Below are 25,207 nucleotides of genomic sequence, written 5' to 3'. Positions count from 1 at the left end.
ACAATCCTATTGTCCTCACCAGAAATACCCACATGCAAAACATCCAGGGCCAAGTGAAGAACAGTAGAACTCCAGCCTAATATTTTGTATTAAAATAACTAGATAATAAATACTTTGGAGATAACATCAAGCAGGTGATTATGCTAAGCAGGGATAAATTATTCCTCCCTCATTATTTTCATAGTCAGATTTGTTCTTCCCTAAAATTTCCTCATCAACATGCAGCTTATTCCCATATTAGTTAACAGGACCTTGATAAATCTAAAGATCACCACTTAACAAGTTAAACCTTTAGGTATGTAACAGTAGAAAAATGGTAAAAATATTTTCCTTACAAAAAGGGAACATAATCTATTAATTTAATAATGAGAGTGATCCTAATTTTGGAAGGCCAACAAGACAAACACCGATGAATTTATTAATCTTAAACCATTGTGGCAGGACTCTTCTTTCAGACTTAGTCTACCCTAACCCACACAAATTAAGCCTGAGCAATCACACAAAGGAAACTTTAGAAAGTTCACAGTAATACTGGACATTAAAGATGAAAGCTGTAAATCATGGTCATACCTCTGCCTATCAGCCCAAGGCCCATAGTTGAAGTCTGTCCCTTTTCCACACACAATGTCCAAACCCCAGCATGGTGGCAGATCCTGTAATTTGCTGTCTTCATTGCTTGCTTCTCCATCATTACTCTCCTCTGTCTCCTCTGGTACAAGACCTGTATTACATAAAATAATAAACATTATTAAAGGAAGCTACTTCAAATTAGCATGAAAAATGTTTGCTTAAGCACAAGACAATTAAAGTGTCCTGATGTCAGTTTTATTTGAGAGCACTACAGTATGTAAATATCATATAAAGACACAATTCAATGCAGACTTCCAGTGGAAGGCCAAGAAATATGACCAAAAATTATCCAAAATGGCACCTATCCTACATCAGTATACACCATTATCTAATCTGTTATCTTTGTTCAAGATTCAGGCAATACTTTAAGGGCAAAAAGAGCAAAAGCATATTTGTGATACTTCTATTGGCTCCAAAATATTGCACTAACTCTCTTAGCATAAAGATTTTTCACCATTAAAAAAAAATAAATTATCTTGGTATTTAACAGAATGTACCTGGTTCATCCATATAGTAGTAGATATCAACATCGTTGGACTGCATTACAACAAAGCCTTCACCCATCAGCCTTGGTGGTCTGCAAAGAAAGAGTGCAAAGATAAAGTGTAAAAATCCACGCGCTGAGGTTGATCTTCATGAATTCAAGTAATTTTAAATGCAACATATTAAGCATAATGGATTTGCATAATGATTTGAGAAAAAAACCAAACCCTTGATCATAATGTTGCTATTATTATTATAATCATTACATCAAATAACTTAAACGTTTAGTTAAGTCAAGCATGAAGATACCAGGTTCCTCTCCACAAAGGTATTTCTCAGATACTCTAAACCAGAAGTAACTACTGAAGTTTTACTTTCAGCGTTTCTTTCAGTCAAGAGTTCCTTTCTCCTTGTCCTATATAGCTCTTTCACCTGCTAATTGTTTTCTTACTAAAATAGCCCTCTACACCAAAGGGACAAGACATTCAGTAATTAGACCATTAGTTAATAAAAAAAAAGAAAAAAAAAACCTGTTCTGCCTCAATAACACTTCCCTCAATATAAAAGGATCTGAGTGATAAAACTAAGAGATGAAACGTTTCTCCAAACACTATTATATTGGTATATTACAATTCCTGTTTCATGTTAATTTACATATTAATAGATTCTAAAGTAGTAATATTACAATATGAAAACTCTGGGTTTACTGCAGAAGACACTATTGCAGCTTTTCAGCCACTTTCATAAACTATCATTTCTTAACAAAAAAGAAAATTCCTGTGACTGAAACACAGTCTAAGAGGGTGACCTGTTAGAAGCACATTGCCCATTTTACCACAGCTCATTTTCAAAGGCAGGAAACCCTGGAAAACATGGAAGACAGCCGAGCAGAGACCACGTACTGCCAGAAACTCTTCAAAAGCAATAGAGCAGGAACTCTGAAACTAAGTTTACTTTGAGAGTAATGACAGCAGTGAAAGATCAAATACTTGAACACAAACTAGATAATGGCAATGAATGATAATGAGATCATTATCATTAATTATCATTATCATCTCTAATATCTATCCTGAACTACCACCTTGAGCCTGCTGCCTCCAAACTTGTTCTGCTTTGACCTGCTTTTCCAAGCACAATTTTTTTTTTCTTTCCTTGGACTTTGGAGGACTTATTTGCAAAGCATGATGGAAGTGTTGAGATGGATATTTGTAATACAAAATGAAAGTTTTCAAGGTGAAATTTTGATCTTTGTATTGGTTAGCCAGTTTGTTACAAATTTCATCAAGTCACTTGGCTCTTTTTTATATATTCACCACCTGCAGGAATTTCTGGAAGTTAAAAAACCCAGCTTAAATTTTAAGCCAAAGCAGTATGAAGAGGGCAGGCTCTGAAGAGTCAAACATTCTCCATTTCCAGTGAACTGGGCAATTTTTTGAATTTACCCAGTAAATCAGAGCACATTTTGTGCACAGATGCCATCCTTGAGCCATCAGAAACTGCAGGGATGGTAAGAGCATAAAAAGAAAATACTTAGAGGAAGCAGGAGGAAAAGCTAATAGTTTGAGTATCTTAATCCTATTTTGTTTTAATCTTGTTTGTTTTCAATATTAGTTGCAGAAATTTCCTTTGTCGTCATGTTGGAGGAGTAAGATTCTGTACACAGCCACAAAATATTCTTTGAAAAACATAAAGGCATATTATAAACAGGAGTATTTGGCTGATAAAAAGCCAATTTAGGTACAAATGATGTACAGTTTATTTTATTACTTCATGGAAGAACTCAGGCTTGTGTTTGACTTACTCCAGTTTGTTCAAGCTGCCTAACCCTGCTTATGCAAAATACACAGAGGTAAAAGGATCAGCAATCTGTCCCCAAAAGATAACATGGTTTCCCTTCTACCAAGTGCTACACAGCTTTTGCCCAGTTTGGGGTTTTTTTTAGTATTTCCCAAACCATGAATCAGCTTTACAGATGTCAACACCTTAAACTTTGCATTTCAGCTAGAAATTTAGTGCTGGCAAAGCCTAGGTACAGCTCTAGTCCCTGAGAGAAGGAAAACAGACCTTGGACACCAGATGCCACATCCCTAGAAACATTCAAGGCCAGGCTGGATAGGGCTCTGAGCAACCTGATCTGGTTGCAGATGTCCCTGCTCATTGCAGAGGGGTTGAGCTAGATGGCCTTCAAAGAACCTTTCCAACCCAAGCTACTCTATGTTTAAACACACACACAAAAACACAAATCTACAATGAGATAGAAAATCAGGGCTTTTCTCCATACATGAGATTGTAAATTTAAAACTTACAGAGTAGTAGAAATGCCAACTGTCTAAACCCACTGAGTAAAATAAAGACATGGAAGCACAACCAATATTCTCTCCTTTGTGTTCTTAAAAGAAAAAATAAAATAAAATGGATATAAAAATACCCCAAACTTACTCATCATTTTGAAGACCAACATATCTTGGACTTGGAACCAGCATGACTCGGACATTTTCCAATTTTCCCTTCACAATGTGCATGAACTGATCAAGGTGGCTTGAAGGTGGTTTTGTGGTGTATGTCAAAAAGGCATCATCAAAGTTAATGCAAAGTGTTTGTGGCTGATAATGATTCCCAAATGCCAAGCGACCCTAAATCAAAAAGCAAACCCCATTACTCACTACACACTGATCTCTTATATTTAAGTATCTATTTACCTATAAAAATGCAGTTGAACCAGCTACGTACAAACAGTGTGGACAAAAATCCTGGCCATATTCTGTGCAGATCTAGAAGTACTGCCTTATATACTAAACTCTCCATTTTTTTCTCCTATCACCTTAATAACAGTTTTCCTGGGGGTTTTTTGTTGTTGTCCATTTGGGTTTTTTGAGGGGTGGTATGGTTTTGGGATGTAACATTAACTTTTAAAGAATGTCTCCAAACATCCCTATTAAAACATGCAGGAAAGAAAAATAAATTAAGAAAACAACCCCAAACACCTGCCAAAAACCCAGCATACCCCATACTGTACAACACCCACAATTTAATTACTTGGTGATATTCTGGAAATCATTACAAGTCTAAGACACAAGTATTTCCCCAAAGTTAGAACATAACTATTTCCAACGGCACCAGTAGGATTTGTCAGGGGTGTGCTGATGGTGAAATTTTAACTTTTTTAAAGCAGGAAGGCAAAGAAAAACCTCAAATAGAAAGTGTAAGAAAAATGAATGGCAAGTGTCATTTTTAAGCAAATACTGATAAATATTTTCCTGATCAGGGTTCTTTTACTCACCGTGCTCACATTGACTTTGATGACTGGAATAAGTGATCTCCATGAAGAAGAGGGGTCTTGAGATTCTGTTTTCACTTTAACACTAAGAAAAAAAAAAAAAAGGTGGTCATTATTTTGTCTTTTCTGCAGAAGAACCAACCAAACCTTTCTTCTAGGGGCCTTCAGGGCACAGATCCTGGGGAACACTCCTTCCCCAGAGGGGTGCCTCCTGCAAGGGACCTGCCAGCAGACTACTTGCCAGGCTTCCCAAGCTTGGGTGCTGACACAGGTAGGAAACAAGCATGCCTTGTTTAACTCAGAGCAATAGCTAAATAAATCTTCCTCAGGGAATCTTGGCCTGTTCTAAATACTCCTATTGAGGCATGAGATTTTTCATTTCCCAAGACACATCCTCCTCAAAGACAGAAATCCTTCCTGCGCCTGTCAATAAAGGCTTGAGATAAAAACCCAAAGAGACTGGCTGGGAGGCACAGCCCTTACTCAAACTCGGGACTGCCACAGCATCCTGCAGCTGCCCACTCTGTAATTTAGTAACTGGCCAGCAGCAGTGGAAGGACTCAAGACTCATTAGATCTTCTCTGCTCCTGACAGTAAATCAGTCTGGTGTGGTTCTGCCCAAAGACAGGCTGATTATTGAACATCTGACTGCACTGCACATAAGCCATGTAAAACTCCTTACATACCCACACCATGTTTTCTGGGGTATCCCAGAAATTAACAGAAGACATTTTGTGTAGCTGTACACAAGACCATACAGATCCTCACATTTTGCCTATTCGATGTCTTGAGCAGCTGTTCTACTGAGCAAAACCATTATTATTCTGCCAGCATAATCCTCTTCAACACATGCTTCCTCTCCACACTTTATTTCATATAGATTGTTCAGCCCGTCTCTGATCATTAAATAAGAGTGCTTGGTTTGTTTGGTTGTTTTTTAATTATTATTGGTAGGAAGTCTGAGGAAAGGGAAAGGATTCAGACTGTCAGGCTTGTCAGTGCAATTCCTCTCAGCTGTGCTTCCCTCTTTTGGCCTCCAGAGCACACGTTAACAAAACATCACCCAATTAGTTCAGCACTTTGCAGAACAAAGCATCGACAAAGCAGCAAAATGAGTAATTATTTACCTTTCAAGATTGGTGTGTGTTCTCTGCCTCCCATTCACTTGTGCTCTCTCATCATCTTTCTTTGCTGGAATTATTGTGGGATCCAAGCCAAACAGTTCTTGAAGTTGTCCATAAAGCTCAGAGCGGTTGTACACGTGAAATTCAAAGTCATTCACCATAATATACAGTCGAGTTTCTGCCTTTGGATCTAACCAAACAATAGGAAAAGAGCTTCTAATTCTGCTTCAACATTCCCTTGCAATATTTACAGTTTCTCAGATATGCACATTTTGCAAAACCAATCCACATGGTACTGAACAGCTGCTGAAGTACATATTAAAAAGCAGTAAAAAACTCCACAAAATAATTACAGCATTCTAAGCAAATCAGTAAAACTTGGCAAATAAGACAGCTGCATACAAAATATTAAATCTGAAAGGCATTTCACCCCTAGGTCACAGTCCAAAAATAAAGCCAGACAGAAACTGCACAAAATGGTAAATGAAGTTTTTCAGTCTCCTGTATGAAAACAAACAAATATCCCTCTTGATGCATAGAACAGAAGCCTTGGTGAAAATTTCTGCTTTTTAGCACAGATATCACTGAGATCAATTCAATCTCAAAACCTGAACTGTTTTCTAGCCAAGCTCTCTGCTACAGCATGCCTGAAGTAGGGAAAAGCCTTCTTTTACAGAGAAATAGAAAACATTAATATGCAGAACTAACAGGATCATACTCATTTTGCACAATCAGCTGACATTTACACTAATTTAAAATTTCAACTGTTATATCAGCTTGACTCTCTGATCCTTAAAACCTATTTTAACATCTGCTGATCATATAGAGAGCTGATTGTGACATACTTTGACATACTTTTGCCTCAGAAAGTGTGACCTAATTATGCAGTTAATGTGAGGGAAAAGCTCGCACCACTTCCCCCTAATTACCCAGTTGAAAGAGCGCCCATTACACATTGACTCAAGAGACCTGAGCTGCTCTAAAAACCTCATCTGGTCTTTCTAAATCAAACAGACTTCAGGCAGCTGAAGAATCAATGGTTATTATAGCAGTCCCCAATCTGTAACTCAGGGGTACAAACTGAAGGCAGCATTTCCCAAAGACACGAGAAATTAAAAGCTCAGAGCAAACACTTGTGGTCAGGGTCAAAAGTAGTAATGCAGATGCCCAAGAACCAAGGCTTAGAGATACCTGCTTGATTAAATGCACACAATTTGATAGAAAACTCATCTGTCCCCCAAAATCACACATCTCTGCAACACTGTCCCAACAACAGCAATCCACTTTTCCTCCATCACACCTACAGTACCAGAAATTTCCATATAATTATAAAAATATATACATATAGAAAGTAAGTTTCCAGAGCACATTGACATGACAGTTTTCTTGAACAGCAGACAGAGAAAAGTTAATGAGCCAGCTTCAGTTCCTTCCTGTTTTCATAAAAGCACCATCAAATCCATTTGTTGCCAATGCTAACTTGCATCAATAAGACACAGGCAAAGAATGACATAGACAAAGATCGGGATACACAATTGCTCACCCAGGAGATCTCAGTATCATCAAGAACACAAATAAATGTAATTTTTCAATTCTTGGAGGCAAGCATTAGACTTCATTAACTAAATGAAATCATATGTACTAATTCATTTCTTTAAAGGGGATTTAAAGAGACATCTCTTTCCTAACAACAAAAATAAGGTTTAACCTCCACGCATCAATTTGGTTGCCTAAAACACTTTTAGAAAAGGAAAACAAAAAGGGCAAGGAAAAGAGACAAGCAAATCTGAATGCTATAATACTGAATGATTTAAAGAAGCATTTATGTAGTTTATGTACAAGTAACTACCAGATTGTTTCACAATGTGAAAATTGATAATGTGCTGCAGCACCTAAGCCAAGTCATTGGGGTGTGCCCTACTCACAACATGATCCTCCAGCTTTTGTTCCTAAACCACTATCATTTCTCAAGTATGTACAAAACCTAAAGCCCCGGTATCATTTAACACTTAAAGAGCATTTTAGTCATGTTACTTTGTTGTCAGACATGTACACCTTTAACTTCTGTGGTTACTTGGATTATCTGTCCACTAATCATGTGGCCTTAAATGCCAGGAGGAAACCTTAAAGCCTTGCAATACTGCCAAGCAAAAACTGCCACCATAGAGGACAGACAACCATCTTCACTGCATTAAATTCAATTCATTTTTTCATTTTCTGAGCCACTAGAGAAATATGTTTTAACTGGTAGACAATCCTATGAAAACCTGTTGGACAATAACCTGTGGCTGGAAAATCTAATTAACTCTAAGACTAGGTTCTACTTTTTGAATGATTTTTTTATGGTGTAAAGAATTTAAATTGTGCCCTACCACCTCAGAGTGTGAGCACAGCCTCAGTAAATAGAAATGAGCAGCTCTTCCAAACTCCTATCACTGCTCAGAGTGGTGTCACATTCACCTGACAGATTTTGCATGCAGTAGTGCTGCCACTGCTGAGTTGGTACTGACACAGCAACTGCTCTACAAGCTTGCTGACAAGTCTAAGAGGCTTCACACCAGCAGAAGCCACTTCCAAAGGCAAGGTGGGGAAAAAAAGCCCTCCAGAGTTCAATGACCCTCTCAGCTAGTGTATCTCAACTGTAGATAGCTGACATTTCTGGACCTCCTTGAATAAGCAATGGAGCTGTGATGGCTCCAGAAGTCAAGAGGGGCAGGACCCGAGTCCCATCCACCAAGAATCTAATCCTGTAAGTGATTAAGCACACAGCCCTAGGCTACTTATGCTTTCTCACTGTTTTCTGCAGATACAATTAATCTCTTGCATCTGTGTTAATCATCCATCTTCACCCAGAGATAAGGAAGAAGAATAAATGAATTTTTCACACTTCCCCACTTCTGTAATCACAGGTGTCATCAAGACACAGGCTTGTCAAACACTAAAGAACATCCCTTACCGCAACACTTTAGCTAAAATACTGAAAGCACAACACTCACTGAAACTCAGAAACTAAAATCACTTCCAGAACATAAGACATCTCTATTCATCATAGTTATCAACTTCAATACAGAGACAATTATGGCTGGACTCCAGTTAATGAGGGCTACTATTAAGATGAATGGTTTGTATCAAGAAGGGTTCATGTCCCTGATAATGAAGCCTGTATTTGTTTCATCTACTCTGCAACCAGTGAACAAATCCATACCTTCTGAGGATCCAATGTACTTCAGGTATATATTAACAAAGCAATTGCACACCTGTGATTGTGCAAAGGAAGCCTTTCTGTAGGCTACCTGTAAATTTAAACGTTGAAACCTTTTTGGGAAACCTACCGTGCTGCTTCTGCTTAGGGTTGTACATCTTCCACCAGCGAAATATGATAAATCCATCTTGAATTCTACATCAAATAAATTGGAATAAAACAGAAGTTGAGAGAGAGACAATCCCACATCCTACATGCAGTTTGTGCAGAGATCTGCAGCTGCAGTAGTGTACAAGAAATATGAAAGCACAAAGCATTACAGCACAAAGTGTATGACAATTCCTGCTTTAGCTGAAACTTGTAAAAAAACCCATATCCATTGCCTCCTCAAGGCTTTTCCAAGTTTGACAGCAAGAATCAAAGCTACAAACTATTTGCTGGCGTGCAGTTTACAAAACAAATAAAATAAAACACCAAATAAATGCCAACTACTTGGCCAACAGGAATCTTCCAGACTTAAGAGCAGGAAGATGAGGGAGTCAAAGACAAATGAAAAAACAGTTTTCCTTCACACTCCAAAGTGGTTTATTTGACAGGTATTAAGGACAACTACAATCTTATCCAGCACTCACTTCCAAACAATAACACTAAAGCAGCAAATGAGCTCACAAGTATGTAGGAGTGTTAAATACCAGCACCAAAAGAGAGAGTCTAATGCTTATAAATACACTGCTCATTTGGAAGGCTACATTTTGATTTGTGCTATTTAGACCTGTATTTAAAACCCTTATTTAGAAGGGGGACTCCCCTGGAAATCTGTACCTGATGGACATATCCTCTGTGATGAAATAGATTTCACGCACCATGACTTTCCCAGACAGCACAGAGAACGAAAAGGAACCTAATTATTAAAAAAAAAGTGCTTATTAGCCTAAACTTGTTGATTTTGTGAACAGAGAGAATACAGCATTAAATTATCTGAAAGGGGTTAACTGGGTATCTTAAGCTTCCCTTTTTGAAGGGAAGTCAGAGATTCAGAATACAGAAGACAAAGCACACAACTAAAAGATGCTGGGTTGGCACCATCCAACAATACAACCAAGCCCCTGAGGCACGAGTCACTCAGAAACATCCAGGTGCCTGGCAAAGCTTGTGAAAAGAGTTAGAAAAGCTGTTTTGAACATTTAGAGTTTCAAGCCATTGTGTGCAACACCGTAATCAGAGAAATAAAGACTCCTGATGGACTATTTTTAAAAACTTTAAACGGCTATAAGGATTTCAGTCCAATTATTATGACAAATTATGTTTACAGCAGGAAGGTTTAATAAGCTTGAAAAGACCAGCAGCAAATGCAATAGCCCAGATTTTTCCTAAGGCTTTTCACCTCACCCACAGAAAGTTAAGTGCACCGTAATTTAAAAAAAAAAATTAAAATCAGCATTAAACAACTGAAACCAAGCTGTAAATCATGGGATTTAATTACTGTTATGTTCTGCTTACTGATGAGCTTTATAAAGAATACCATGCATTTGGCCAGCCATATCAGCTGTCCTTACTTAATGGCAATTTCACAGAGAAATTTTAATAAAAGTCTATAGATCTAATGTAGCAGCCAGAAAATATTTCATCTATTTTGCTCTTCAAAAAAGCTGGATTTGAAGATGGTTTGAAATACGGTTCTTAAGATTCTTGAGGACATAAGCAAATGAATTTCAAGGGTGTCTCTGGCAGGTCAAGTGTGAGTGGGATTTTTTTGGTTTTAAGTTTTCACTACAGTTATGATGAATAGTTGCAAAAAAAGTCTAGAACTAAAGTCATTGCTGTTCTGTGAAGCAGACAGAGGAAGGCAGAGGAGTAAGTGAAAGAAAATTAAAAGTGTGATCAGTGAGGTTGTGGGCTACAGCCCTCTGTGACTCAGCACCAGATATTTTTGTAAGTGGGTGAGTACCCAAGTGATTTGTACTGACCTGTTTAATTCAAAAATGTTTAAAATATTTTAATAAAAAGTTAATGGATTTTGATGCAAAATGTTCTAGCCAGTATCAATTCTACATATCACAGTCCCAGTATGGATCAACTTGTCATTAGTTGTTCTGACAGCTTATTTAGAAAGCAAGGCCAGTGCTGGAACGGGACTCAAAGCTTGAGTCTCTGCTTTGAGTCTGCTCCATACTGAACATTTTCAAATCACCCTAACAAAGGAACACTGAGTTTACATCAAGTTTTTAACAAACTGAGGTATAATAAAAAGCAGCAGACAAAGAGTGGCATTACATTAATCATAACTTACCAATATGGATGTAGCCATGTTTATATAATCTGTTAAGAACCAATGTTAAAATGAGTCCAATGTTCCGGGAATTATAGTAAGTTAGGTAGATAATCCATCCACAGGACAATATTGTTGCTGTTGAAAGATTACAATGAATTAAAGCATTTTTTTAAAGTACCCTGACCCAGATAAAAACCTTACCTATTAGGACTACAAGGCATAACAGTGTTCTTCCTGCTCTCCAAAAAATTTGAAACTATGGGACACTTTAAGGAGTGTTTTCAGAGAAATGGTGTGAGAAGGGTGTGTGAAGAGTTGGGGGGGAAGGGGAAACGGGAAGTCCAGAAAAATATAGACTCTTCACTGCTCTTCCTTTTCCCAATATAAAAAAACCTGTCCTCCCAGAGGACCTGCAGAAGGCACCACGTTATTTCATTACATCACTTACCATCTAAGAAGTGAAATTTTATAGATTGAATCGTAAGGTGCGTTGTCCCACATGGACATTTATTTCAGAATACCCTAAAAAATGCCCCCACCACCAAAGTCATACTACATGCCTTCCCTACTCTTCTCCAAATTATGAACTGTAACTTAAATTTCTAGTCTTTCAGGATTACCACAGGAAACGTTATCATATATGGAACCAATTCCTACGATGCTGCATCCTGAGAGAAACGTACCAGCCCTTGGGTTAGCAGCAATCTCTCAACAGTTCAAGCATGGAATTTGATAGAAAAAAAAGGAAATAGCAATCCAATGAGGAACATGTTTTTAAAAAAAAAAAAATTAGGCCTGCTAATCCCCAAAGTAATTTTTACTTTAGTTGATTAAGAGCTAGTAACCTATTTCTAACTACAAGGGTTCTCAAAGCTTCCAGAAGGACAAACCCAAAAGGAATGGCACGGCCAAGGAATGGACTAGTTCTAATTCACTTTACTGATAATTACCATTCTGTTTCACCCAAAGCAGAGTAGGGAAAAAGCCTGAACTTTGTAACAGAAGTTTCTCATTTATGCTAAAAATCACAGGTTTATTGTACTTTCATGGAAAAATCTGAAGTGCAGAAAGGCATAGGGGCATGGCACCTTCACTTTGAAGAGAGTTCAGATGATAAATAATAATAAAAAAAATTTACAAAAAGAATCTGTTCTTTTACTGTTCATTTTTTATTTTTTAGTGGGATACTCCACTGCTTAATAACAATACTTTGTTGAAAGAGAAAGAGAAGGTGAAAAAGACTCCCATGACTTTGTCGTTTCCTTGCTGGAAAATGGATCCAGTGTGACCAAAATTCAAGCAGCTCATACCCTTGGGCAATAAGCTGCTTGACATGTTAAACAAACCAAATCTGTGCGGGTGATTATACAGGAAAGAGCAGGGAGGGTGGAAGCTACATCCCAGGAAAGAAACTCCAGCTGAGGGAGTATTGAGGGAAGGCATACTCCAAGGACAGTGTTCACCTCCCCCACTTTCAGATGAGTAAGCTCCTCACTGCTGGTCCCCTGTGGGGAGGGAAGAAGGTGGGATGACTCAAGCTCTGAGGGTCCATTCCAGCCATAAAGCTTAATTTGAGCCTAAAGTTCAACGAGACACTGCTAGATAGCTGAAGTCAAGAAGGTGCCCTCTTAAGGTGACACATACTGAGAAAAATCGGGAAACCAGTGGAGTTCCCAGTCCTGATCCACTGCCTTCACCACTAGTCTCACCTCTGCCACAAATTGTAGGCTTTTCCTTAACCAAATCCCATAAACTCCATTCATTTCATTATTACATTCTTGATTTTAAAGCCTCTTCACTGAAACCAAGTTTCGGAAATTACATTTCCAAAGTTTTACTGCATGTGATTTTTAGAAATTATTCCAAAAGTGAGCAACAGCTCTTTGAGGAGCATGTTCATTTCTGGAATTCATCACCTGCTACTGAGACCAATAGCTCTTTCAGCATTCAGATGAGGAAATTAGTGATATCTTTTTATGTTCTCTTATAACAGGATGCCATAGGTCAGCAGATAAAAGCAAAGAAGGAAAGCCTGCTTGAAACTGGGTCAGTTAATAAACATCACTTAAATGTGTTTCTATCCAAACTTCATAACAGGAAGCAAGTCAAGGCTTTTGAAGACAAAATTTTCAGATCTATTTGCATCTGTTCCACATTTTACCGTGAGCTACTACCAGTGACTTCCCCTATTTTCATCTTGACTACACAGAGAACTCTACGTTGAGTACAAACTTTCCACTCACATTAAAAGTGAAATAAGTAACAACCAGGAAGCATCCTCAGCTAATTTACCTACGTCCTTTCTATTTAATTTGGCCCATTGAAAAATAATTCCAGTATGTCAATAGCAAACAGGCTGCTTTAACTTGTCAGAAGTGAAAGTGAAAAAATAAAGTTGTTTTTCTCGTGTTGCTCTGAGTCCAAAAGTCAAGGCTGAAAAGCAGGCATTCTCTACCTTTGGAAAAGGTCTGAATTCATTGCACACTTTCAGTATTCTTACATGGACCTGAGTACAACTTCATATTTATTTTGCTGTCCTTGATCCACCTGTTCATAGACTGAGAAAATAAAAATACCTACACAAATATAAGCAATAGCACTAGTGCTAGGAAAAAGAAAACCAGCATACCTAAATCAGGCATGTTTACAAATCCAGCTCATAACTGATGACATGACAGCTGGGCTTAAAGGCTCATTGTGGCACACAATTTAGTCTGGAAGCTGTGTCATTAAACACAATGGTCTTTAGATCACCTTCCAAACTACATCATGTTAAATGGCAGGTAGGTACATAGTGGCATAAGGAAGTTATTGTAGCTGACTGTCATGCTAATCCTTTGTAAAGTATCATAAAATAAATTCAACCAGAACAAAAGAGGTTAACCTTACCTACTAACAGCCAAACCACATTGGAGTCATGTTCAGTCAGGAAGTCTTCCAGCTGTGTGATACTTGGGACAAAACTATCATTTTTTCTTTGATCCATTGCTACACTGTTTTTGCCTCAGCACCTATAGAACTGAAGGAAAAAGAAAACCATATCAAAACCAAAATGAGTAACAAGCACAGTACAGTTTGGAAAAAACTGACTATATACCATGTTAAATCATCTCCAGCAGTCTGTTTCACACAAATACGAATGTACTTGTTTTATTCCTTCAATAACAACTTCATGATTCTCAGCTACCTCTTCTTCTACTCTAGAGTTCCAGAAACACTTCCACTCATCTCTGCTGGAACAGTTTCCAGGCACATGACTGCCCCAAACAAATTACATATCAACAAAGTACCAGAATATGCTCTCCAAATTTAGTACCCTGGATGCCCTGTACAGCATAGAAAAGCAAATAAATGTCTAAATCTGTTGTGCCACAGCAGTCAAAAGGCAACTGAACATACAAGTAAAAATGAGGCTGTATTAAGCCTACTGACATGCAAAAATGCAACATGAGACTAAACCCCTGCCCTTGCAGAAGAAAAGGCCAAAGCAGACACTTCCAGGAATTATGGAAAATTCCTAGAACTTCCTGATCCACTGTGTCCATTACTTCTGCTTTAGGATGGCTTTGCATCATTCCATAAAAACTGACTACCTGATTGATCTGTTACAGAGAACAGAAAACGAGTCCTTCCGATCTTACACCTGTATTCAAACCACCCATAAATTACCTTGCAACTGGGTTATATTAATTAAATGTGATTAGCAGGGAATTGCTCAACTCAGCAACATCTGTAATTACACAGCAGTATTTTTGTTGCATTGGTTTCATTTGAAGTCTTCTCCCTCGGATGTTATCTGTCAAATCTTCTTACAAAAAGAGAGGCATTAATTCTGCTTCTTTTTTCTATTCTCTAACACATTCCAGCTCCTGGCAGCCTGTCTTCCTGACAGTATTCAGCCCTCAAAAAAAATGAGTAGACTTTATTCCCCTTTGTTATGAAGGTCTCCCATCAAGGCTCTAGAACATAAAACTAAGTAACACTGGTGAGTCCTTGGTTTTTCAGCAGTATAACAGCTTTGGAATAGTCAGTATTTGCAAATGTTAGCAATAAATGTAACAACTGATCTGTTTTTTCCTTTAATACTCATACTACTCTCATAATTTTAACTGAAAGAAGTTGGGAAAAAACTGCCTTTAATGCACTTGTTTCTCCTGTTGTACTCTGAACCAACAGCCTGTGTTTAGAACTAAAATAGGAGTACAGTCCCAAGAATAAGTGCTAATAATTTGTTCATTACCCTTTCTGTAAGAAGGAATAGAATGGGGAGGAAAGAATATGAGAGCAACAAAGACAAAAAGAGAAACAACAAAAAAACAATGAACCAACACCAGTTTCCAGCAGGGATGATAAAAAAGCTACCAACTTACTCCCCTGCAAGGGGGGGGCTGAAATAAGCATCACACACACATACACAGACTTTAAAAAAGGAGCCACTGGTTCAGAAGGGACTTTAGAACAGCAAATTAAATCACATAATGGCACTGTGATTTGCTTTAAGACATCCACAGTACCTTAATAAAGAAGCCACATGTCAGTTTGTATGATGAAGCAGATGATGCCTCTGCAGGCAGCCTCCAGGAGCCTTTAACCCCTGAATCACAGGGTAAAGGGAGAAACCCAAATCAACACTTCCAGCATAAAAGGACAGAACTTCTTTCCCTTTCTTACCAAGGGACAACAGGATCACTCTGCTGTGATCAAAACCACCATGGAAATGCTGTCAATAGGTGAGGACTGCCTATCTATTGCCTCAACCACTAATATTGAACTCCTCAAGGAAGCAAACCATGGCTTTTTCCTAAGAAATTGTCACCCAGCATTACATGACACTTAGACAGGACATTAAAAGCCATGAAATAGGACTGTGGCAAGACAACTTGGAGGCTAAAAGTATTGAATCTTGATACTTAGCTACTTAAATAACGACAGTGTTCATCACTTTTTGGTCATCACTAACCATAAACATAAACTGCACATACTTTGAATTTTTTGGGGGGATACATTTGCTACCTGCATGCAAATAAATTCAGGAACCCCCCATCCGTAATCATGTGACAATATATCATTTTGGAGCTTCAAAGATGACCCTTTAACAACCTGTCCCACTTACTTATTTTTTTTCTCTTCTGTTAGGGTAGTCTTTGCCCTTGATCAAGTCCCCTGAGGAAGAGGATGCTGGCAATCAAAGTGTAACCACCCAAAACCAGGCAGTTGCAACGCCTGCACTGGATGTGAGCTCTCAACACACCTCTCAGAGGAATCAGGTGCTTAATAATCCACTTAGATTATGAATTAATCATAATCTATAACAGTGCCCAGGCAGAAAGGGACCTGGGTATACTGGTCGACAGCCGATTGAACATGAGCCAGCGGTGTGCCCTGGTGGCCAAGAAGGCCAATGGCATCCTGACCTGTATTAGAAACAGTGTGGCCAGCAGGACCAGGGAAGTCATCCTTCCCCTGTACTCGGCACTGGTGAGGCCACACCTTGAGTGCTGTGTCCAGTTCTGGGCCCCTCAGTTCAGGAAGGACGTTGAGACGCTTGAACACGTCCAGAGGAGGGCAACAAGCCTGGTGAGGGGCTTGGAACACAAACCCTATGAGGAACAATTGAGGGAGCTGGGATTGTTTAGCCTGGAGAAAAGGAGACTCAGAGGTGACCTTATCACTCTCTACAACTTCCTGAAAGGTGGCTGTAGACAGGCGGGGGTCGGTCTCTTCCTCCAGGCAGCAGCTGACAGAAGGACACAGTCTTAAGCTGCACCAAGGGAAATATAGGTTGGATATCAGGAAAAAGTTTTTCACAGAAAGTGTGATGAAGTACTGGAATTGTCTTCCCGGGGAGGTGGTGGAACCACCATCCTGGAAGCGTTTAAAAAAAGACTGGATGTAGCACTTGGGGCAATGGTTTAGTTGAGGTGTTAGAGTATGGGTTGGACTCGATGATCTTAGAGGTCTCTTCCAACCTGGTGATTCTGTGTAATGTAATAGAAAGGGGATGCAAGCAGAGACTTCAGGAGTACACCCTGTTCATAAGGTCCCTGTGCATTTATAAGGCCCAGAGGATAAAGGGACAAGATCTGGATCACCAGGATTGCTTAAAGGAAGAGACGCAGTCTTTCCAGGACATATTTGCTACTTTCAGTAACCAGCATTTCTTTCTGACAACAGTCCTGCACCTTCCACACCCTATACACTGTAACCACCTTCCAGCCTTCCTCTTCCACATCCTATACACTGTAACCATAGGTTTGACTCCTGCAGGCTTCTCACTGCCCACACTCTGCTACATTTACTCCTGTGTGCAATGTTAACTTGCAATCAGACCAAACTGTTGCACTCCCCAGGAACAATGATCCACAGGTTGCTGAGCCTGGAATGTTCTTTCATGCTGCCTGCTGTATTCTTCTGAACTCTACAAACATTAAGGAACTACTCTTGTAAGGATAAGACCCAAGGCTGTGAAACTGACTCTTGCCAACCATGCAAATACACAAAAGAAAATGTAACGAAGAGGAACAGAAACCCAGAACTTCAAATTTGTATCTCTGTGTTTAATTACAATCTTTTCTCAAGGTCTCTGCTGTTCTGTGATGAACAGCTCAGTCAGCATACTGAAATATAGTTCAAAACCATGGTAAGTGTTTGGATTTATTCGCCGTCCCTCCTGCCTTATTTTTACTATTCATTGTATCACTTGTGGCTCTCATTTACTACATACCACGTTAATAAATACAAAATGTATTAGCTTTCTCCTGGGAAGAAGACAGGAGAAAAGGAATATTCTGTGGCACTGAGGTGACAGAACACTGATACTCATTTTATCTTTCCAGCAGTCCTTTAGGGCATTGTGTAGTTGTCTTTCTGCAAATGAGTACCCGAAGCAAGGAGAGATAGAGGCCAAATCCCTTATTTATGATGCCCAAACTGAAATACTCAGGGCCTGCTTTTCAGGTTGTGCATGTTTGGAGCACTTAGCACACTCAGAGCAGACAGTGGACTGGCTTGAAGATGCAAGGGTTTGATATTACTGTAAAGTTGGACCTCGTGGTCAGCCAGGCTGTCTTTATAGAAAAAACACATACTTAACAGACTTTAAAAAGTGACTTTTAATTACCTGTGTCACACATTAATCCATTCTTCACAGTACAAAAAAGATGCAAGGGAAGTTATAATCCTGGGGGGATGCACTTCATTTTCAGCCTGCTTCCAGTGTTACAAGCCCAATTCAATTTTCATCACAAATATTCAATCCCTAAAAAGCCAAATACTCAAAAGCAGCTGCTCCCAATCTTTATAAACTCATTTCAATCACATCAGATAGGTAAACTCGTTTTAACCTCAGCCTGGCAAATTAACTCAACACCAAGAACAAACCTCTGCTTGAGCTAAGTCATTAAACATTTACAGAGGCATGCATATATGCAAGAGCTGGCAGGATAGAAACCACAAGCTCAATGACTGGGCTCTCGGTCAGAGTGCAGTCACTTGGCAGCTGCAAGCACCTGTAAAAGGTTTGTCCTGCACCTACACCTGAAGACAAAGGCAATAAATGTTTTAGTCAGTGCCTGGGAGCATTAGGGTAACACGGGTCTTGATCTGGGCAAGAAAAGGAGAAAGAAAAAGAAATATCTGTCTACCACATCCTTTGTAACACTGTTTTCCCGGCACACCCTTGTAGAAACAGCTGAATAAAAGGGGTGTCCAAAGGTGGGGGAAAAAACAGAATTTCATAATGAGAAAAAAACCTTTTATATGGTCATGAAGTGGATAGGGAGATAATGGACATTGCCAACTCCCTTATTACTGCTGGAATTCAAGGGGGGAATAAACTAGGAGTTTAAATTTGCCAGACATATCCCTCAGATGTTCACAGAAATCAAGTGTTTATCGAATATATGTTAATTGGTGTTATTAGAGGTTAACTACCATTCCAAGGATACTCAACTCCCAACTTCTACAGCAATTACAAATCAGTGGAGTTACAATTACACCCAAAGTGACACATTAAATGACAGAAGGCAAATCCCCCTGGTCTCAATAAATGTATGCAGATAATATGTCTGGATGCCTCACATCTCCAAAAAAGCAGCCATACCCAAGGCAATTCCTTAATGGAAAGAAAAGGCATTTTTGCATTACCCACTCCATCACTGCCTTTCAAAGTGTCTCCAGCACTTCTGTTACGAAACCAGAGCTTTAGATAAGTAAATGATATTATAAAGGAGGCTCACAAATGTAGACACAAGTGGACTGAATTTTCCTCTCAGGGTATTCTTACACTGTCAGCACCCAGAGGCACATTAGGCACATCTCACAAAACAAAAAGCTGCCAACCTTGGCATCTCTCCCAAAATGCTCCAGCTAGGTCAAACACTTCAAACCCATCCCAGCACTGCTTAGCAAACTCAGCTACTCTTCAGTCAACAAGCAAAGGAAAGAGGAAGGAAGAGAAGGAAAGTTTTTCTCAAAAAAAAAACCCACACAAAAAAACTGAGGGAAGTGACAGCACCCACAGAGCAATTCTGCCACAGGACACATTGCATCGCCTTCATAACTGGTACCAAATTAAAATTAGCACCTCTGGGCTTTTTTAAGAAAAAAGATTCAGGTCTATTTTCCTCCCTGTCTGCCAGTGCTTGGAGTCCCACTAGCGGTAAACCGTAAACAAAATAAACTAGAGCTTTAATTATACTAATGAAATCCTACTACAACCTCCAGCAGAAACAGCTGAACTGAAAGCAGAGCCCAGCACAGCCACACCTGGTTGAGCTGGTGTGTAGACACCCTTAGTCAAACAAATTTTGTACTACAGTAGCTTAGTAAATAACAGGTCTACTTCAAAATTAATTAAATCGAGATTAAAGCATACTCAAAGGAACTGTCAGTGTAAGATAAAAATCATTCTCACAATAGCCTACCCAATGAGGTAGAGGTTCACAGCACAAGTGGTATCTTTTATTTATCTATTTTTAATGGTACAGGACCTGAGTTTCCCTACAGAAGAAATCAAAGACAAACTCCTGCCATGGAAACCAACATACACTACTTCCACTGCTAGCCTAGAAATCCCTGATTGAATTGGGATAATTTTTCATTTAACTTCTAAAAAGTAAAAATATACTTCTTAACCTTGCCTCCCAGACTTGTTCAGGAGAGCTGGTTCTTTTCCTGCTTACATTGCCAGGTTTTGACGGTGCAGAGGAAAAAAAGGGACAAAACAAAACAAACAAAAAAAACCACCCCAAGCCCAAAACTCACAAACAACAGAACATAGAGGCTCACAACAGTAGAAATAAATAAGAATTTCCCTCATGCACACTACTCAACTTAGAGAGAAAAATCAAAATATTGCCTTTGGAGCCTTTGCTGTTGGTCTTAACAACAAGGCAATAACTTTTTTTTTCCCTCCCCATTTCCAATTTGAGCTACAGCACCGTACCTTTGAAATGCTCTATGAAACTAAGTCACCTACTCCATACCTATGAATTTTTCAAGAAGTAATCTTCCTCTAAACTTCTCCTCTGACACATCACCACAATTTGGGGAAAGGGGAAGCCTGCCACAAATCAAACTAAGAATCAGTCTTGTAGCTACATATACCATCATCCTTAAGGGAACTATGTAGAGGTTCATCCCAGCCTGGAGTCACCACAACGATTTTGGTGCAGCAACAAGTGCTAGGATAAGTGATATGAGAAGATAAAAAGTTACTAGGAGAAGGTATTACACTTCACAGTAAACACAGGATAACTGCACACTGCTAACCAAAAGCATTAACCTCTTGCCTATTTCCCACAGGGTAAAATGGTGCAAAAGAACAATCACCAAACAGCAGCTGATGCACATTTCACATGCCAAAGGTCTCCAACAGCATTCCCAAAAGGGTGAGTGACTTCAGCACGCCATGCACAAGGGTAAGAGCTCTCCCTAAATGTGTCCATACCTTTGCACAATCAACTCCAGATGATCCACCACAAGCAAAACCTATTCATGAACACTGTGAAAACGTGCAAGTCCAGGCCATGATCCTAAACAAACATCCCTGAACACCCATTCAGAGCCAACTGCCTAACTGGACACTCAATACTGTTTTTATCAATGACTGCTTGAATAACCTATTAACATACTTTTACAAACAAGAGGAATACTCCTACACTCCAGTTTTTCTTCTCAGTTGCCAAAATATCTGGCCCCATTGCTTAGCTGGTAAAAAGCACGGGGGAGGGGAAACCCTGCACGGCTGCAATAAAAAGAGCAAGCCAGAAAAGCAGAATTAATGGATTAAGTGCCACAACAGAAAAACTCACATGGCAACAATTGTGGCCTTTTGAATATTAAGCCTGATGAAGTTACATGTTGCAGCAAACTACCAACTTCGGAAGTTTTCACAAAGTTGAGTAAAGGCTGCTGGGGAGACGTATATTAAGATGGGAAACCAATCCAGATGGAAATTGTGATTAGGATATTTGCTACACAGCCACCTCCAAAACACACCTCCACCGTATCAGTGTTACGTCGTGTATTATATCTGTCGTGCACATGTTACATTGATAATTACATCGGGTTTTTTATTGATAATTCAAAGTGCAAGCACGTTATGATAACAGAATTATGTATTATTACCATGACAGCTTCAGACACACCAAAAAGCAGGTGCACGTCGTGTTAAATCCCTGTGTGTGCGTTAAACCCTCTCAGGACCAGAGGCATTGGCAGAGATCGCCTTTCACCGCCCAGGGACCAGCACAGGGAACTTCCCTCTCAGGCCAAACACAACCGGAGGCGCCTGAGCTCCCGCCCCCTGGTCTCACACCCTTTCTGCACGGCGTTAACCCGCTCCAAAGGGAAAACACGGAACCCCCGTCACCGGAGGGGCTTCCCCCGGCATCGCTCCCCCAGGAAGCGGCCGGGACCATGGGAAGCAAGGCGGGACCGGCACCCGGAGGTGAGCACACCGCCCTCCGGGACGGACGGATGGGCACCAGACCTCCTCCCCGTCCCGGCCTGGCAGAGCCCCACGCCGAACCGCGACTCCTCCCGGCGCGGAGGCGGCTGCGTGTTCCCGGCAGGCCCAGGGCGAGCGGCAGGGCCGACCCTTGCGCGCTGGGCCCATCCCGGTGGGAAGCGGAGCGCAGCCCGGTTCCGGCTCCCCCCCGCACTTACGCCATGGCCCTGCGCGGCTTCTCCCCCGCGGACCCGGAACCGGCGGCGGCGGCAGCGGCGGCTGGGGTCCTCCCGCACCTCACGGTAAGGCGCGGCCCCGCCCACGGCGCCGCCGCAGCCAATAGAAAGGCGCCGCTGGCCGGCGCGGCCAATGGCGAGGCTGTCCGCCCCCCTGGGGGCGGGACCAAGGTGCCGCTCCGCCAATCGGGAGGGGCGGCGCCTGCCCCGTGTGTGTGTGCGGGGAGCCGCGCCCGCCCCTCCGCGGCGCGCGCAGGCGCGGGCACAGCTGGAGCGGCCAGATGTGCTCGGCGCGGTGGCGGCCGCGGGCGTGGCCGGCGCTGGTACCTTGTGGAGCTGGCGGACGCACGGCCCCGAAATTGGAGTCTCGCTAGTGGATCTTGCCCCCGGCGCGGTTAGTTGCCCGTTACGTCGGGAGAAGGGGTGCTGCCAGCCCGCCGACGGCTGGGAGAGCGAGCGCCTGCGCGCCCGCGGTACCTGCCGCTCGCCCTTGTCCTCGCAGCGCTTAAGTGCGAGGCACCGGAGGGGTTTGCTGGCCGAGTCGCCCGGTAACGGGCTGTTCGTTTTCCCGCCCGTTTTTTGTGCCCTCCAATGCAGGTGAAGAAAACCGGCCCCCAAAAGCCAGATAAAAAGTGAATTTTTAGACATTTTTGAACACGGGTGGCCGTGACTTGACTGCCAGGTGTAGCCAAGTAAGACAAACACATTTCTTTAGAATCACCCAGGCATAATAGAACACCTAAATTTCTTAAAAGCACCCAGGCGTGCATCCTACAGCCTTCAGTAGCACACTAGAGAAAACCAAAACAGTGGCTCTGTGTGTGTATAGGTACCTTTTATCATGTGATCCTTGCACACTGTCAACACTGGTGCTGAGCTCCATGTTCCCTCAATGTCCCCAAGGTTTCCAGAAGCTGCACCATGCAGAGTCTCCCGAGGGGTGCCCATCCTTGGGCACCTGGATTAAAAGGCTGATCATACCTGCAAAATAAATCCTGTGGGTGAGAAGTACAGATTCCCTAAACCAGGGTGCTGCTTTCACTGGCCTGACAGTGAGCCCTGTCTATGGGCTGCCTGGATTTGCTTGGGCCAAAGTGAAACTGAGCCCAGTTGAGCAGAGGGCTCGTGGCTCCTCTCTGTGAGGAGGAGCATGTTCTTGCCTCCTGCCTCGTGTCTGCTCAAGTATTCCGCATGGTTTCCCAAGCAGAGCCAACTTTCAGCTGGATCAGCAAACACAGAGCATGATCCTGCTCTCTGCACAAGGGCATGGATGCCACTGGGGGCCTGGCAAGGGCTCTTAACCTGGCACAGAAAGGCACTGGCAGGATTATCCCTTGAGCAGTGCCACAAACCACAGGTGAACCCTGACCCCAGCTGCCCTTCAGCATCCTGCTGGACAGTGCCGTGCTCAGAGCAGCTCCAGGCATCCTCCACCCAGCAGATGAACCACCATCAAAGCAAGTGTTATCTAACGAGGTTTATCCTCGCTGTTTTTTATTACATTCCCATCATACTAAACATAGTAAGAAAAATATTAAGTATTCCTGGTTTTCATATTGAAGCCCCCCTTTCCACCTCCTTCCCTGCTGTTGCTAGAGCTGTGCACTCCAGCACTCTTCTCTGACCTGCTGTGCTGAAGGGATGGAGTCTTGGGAGGCTCTTCCAAATGTTTTTATCCACATGGTGCCTGAAGGCTTTAATGAGGTCCACACAGAGAAGTCACATGGAGAAATTTTAGCTCAAAGCTATCACTAGAACTTGGGGAAGGTGGACCTGTGCCTGCTGTAAGAGATGGAAGTAAAAGCTTTAATGCTGATACAGGCCTGGCTAGAAAACTGAAATATGGGATTAGCATGAGGAAAAATATTTACCCCTCTACACCTTTGAACTTATTTGTTTCATAAAGGACACTAATATTTACATTCTCTGTAAAAGAAACGTGCACTTTCTTCTCACAAAAATATTTTTATGTTTGACTAGACTTATTTTTAAACTCCTATCAATACTGAGCAGAATGTGTCCCAGAACAACCAAAATAAGGCAGAGGGAGAAATGATTTCTATTCTTAGTGTAATACCACAACTTAAAGTTACCAGGATTGAAATAGAAAAGACGGGATAGCCAAAATTCTGGGACTTATCCCAGTTTCATTGGTGGGCAGGAAATGGAGAGGCTTTAAGTCTAGTTGTACAACAGATAAATTCAAGCACAGAAGTTAATTCCACGCAATATTTTTAAGCAAAGATCAGCTTAAATCCAATATGTTTATATAAAAAATGAGTCCCTGTGTGTATTTGTAACCTGCAGTCTAACAGCTTCACTTTGCCTTAGGACAGCCAGCAGCACTGCAGTTTCCTATGTCTTTGTCCCTTTGTTAATGCAGCAAGAATAAGAACGATTTCCAAAACCAGTAACAAAGAGTAATTTTAGCAATTACTGCCAACAATTTCTATAATTTTTAGATTTAGATTTGTTCAGTTTTCAAATCCCTCTATTCTTACACCTGAGAATTATTTTGTCAGCATCATCTTACTCGGTCCAAGCAAACTGGTTCTTCTCAGGCTCTCAGCATGCCTTGCACATGGACAATGCAGTGAGTCACTGCATCCCAGCCCGAGGCCGTGGAAAGTGGGTGCCAGGATTTTCTCTTTTTAGGTGGGCTCTTGGTGTTATGTCCAAGTTTCTGACCCCTGAGTGCAGCTCCCTGGAAGCAGCGGTGTTGCCTGGGTGTGATGAGGACTGGAGCTGGTGGCTGCTGTAGGTTAGTGCTGACGTGAGCTTTGTGGATTCTCACAGCACCCCTGCCCGATTGCCTGCTGCTTTTTTGAAGATTGCATTTTTGGGATGTTTGCCGCTGATGCTGATTTCCATCACCAGTTTCATTCCTTCCATTGCCTCCTATGACCTTTTGGGGGAGTGTCTACAAATTAGCTCCTGATATTTTCCCCCTGCTTTCTTTTCATTCTCTGTCTTCTTAAAGGAGTTTTTCCTTATTTTCTTTCCAATAAGGAATGACTCTGAATTGCTTTTCT

At 41.1% G+C, this 25,207-nt stretch overlaps 1 protein-coding gene across 6 annotated transcripts in view; it reads right to left on the bottom strand.

Moving 5' to 3' along the window:
• Window positions 1-22,249, bottom strand: part of BLTP1 (bridge-like lipid transfer protein family member 1) — an 88,741-nt gene extending 66,492 nt beyond the window's left edge. For all 6 annotated transcript variants that reach the window (XM_082281537.1, XM_082281538.1, XM_082281541.1 and 3 more), the window contains exons 1-10: window positions 22,158-22,249; window positions 13,878-14,007; window positions 11,007-11,123; window positions 9,539-9,617; window positions 8,847-8,911; window positions 5,518-5,704; window positions 4,394-4,475; window positions 3,553-3,746; window positions 1,128-1,207; window positions 571-721 (exon numbers count right to left, since the gene is read on the bottom strand). In XM_082281537.1, coding sequence (XP_082137663.1) covers window positions 571-721; window positions 1,128-1,207; window positions 3,553-3,746; window positions 4,394-4,475; window positions 5,518-5,704; window positions 8,847-8,911; window positions 9,539-9,617; window positions 11,007-11,123; window positions 13,878-13,974 — 1,052 coding nt within the window. In that variant the 5' untranslated portion in view covers window positions 13,975-14,007; window positions 22,158-22,249. The remainder of the gene's footprint in view (window positions 1-570; window positions 722-1,127; window positions 1,208-3,552; window positions 3,747-4,393; window positions 4,476-5,517; window positions 5,705-8,846; window positions 8,912-9,538; window positions 9,618-11,006; window positions 11,124-13,877; window positions 14,008-22,157) is intronic.
• Window positions 22,250-25,207: the final 2,958 nt, after the last annotated feature.

The sequence above is a fragment of the Coloeus monedula genome (assembly GCF_965178545.1).
Source record: "Coloeus monedula genome assembly, chromosome: 5".
Classification (NCBI taxonomy): domain Eukaryota; kingdom Metazoa; phylum Chordata; class Aves; order Passeriformes; family Corvidae; genus Coloeus; species Coloeus monedula.
This window is presented reverse-complemented; position numbering and strand designations above follow the sequence as displayed.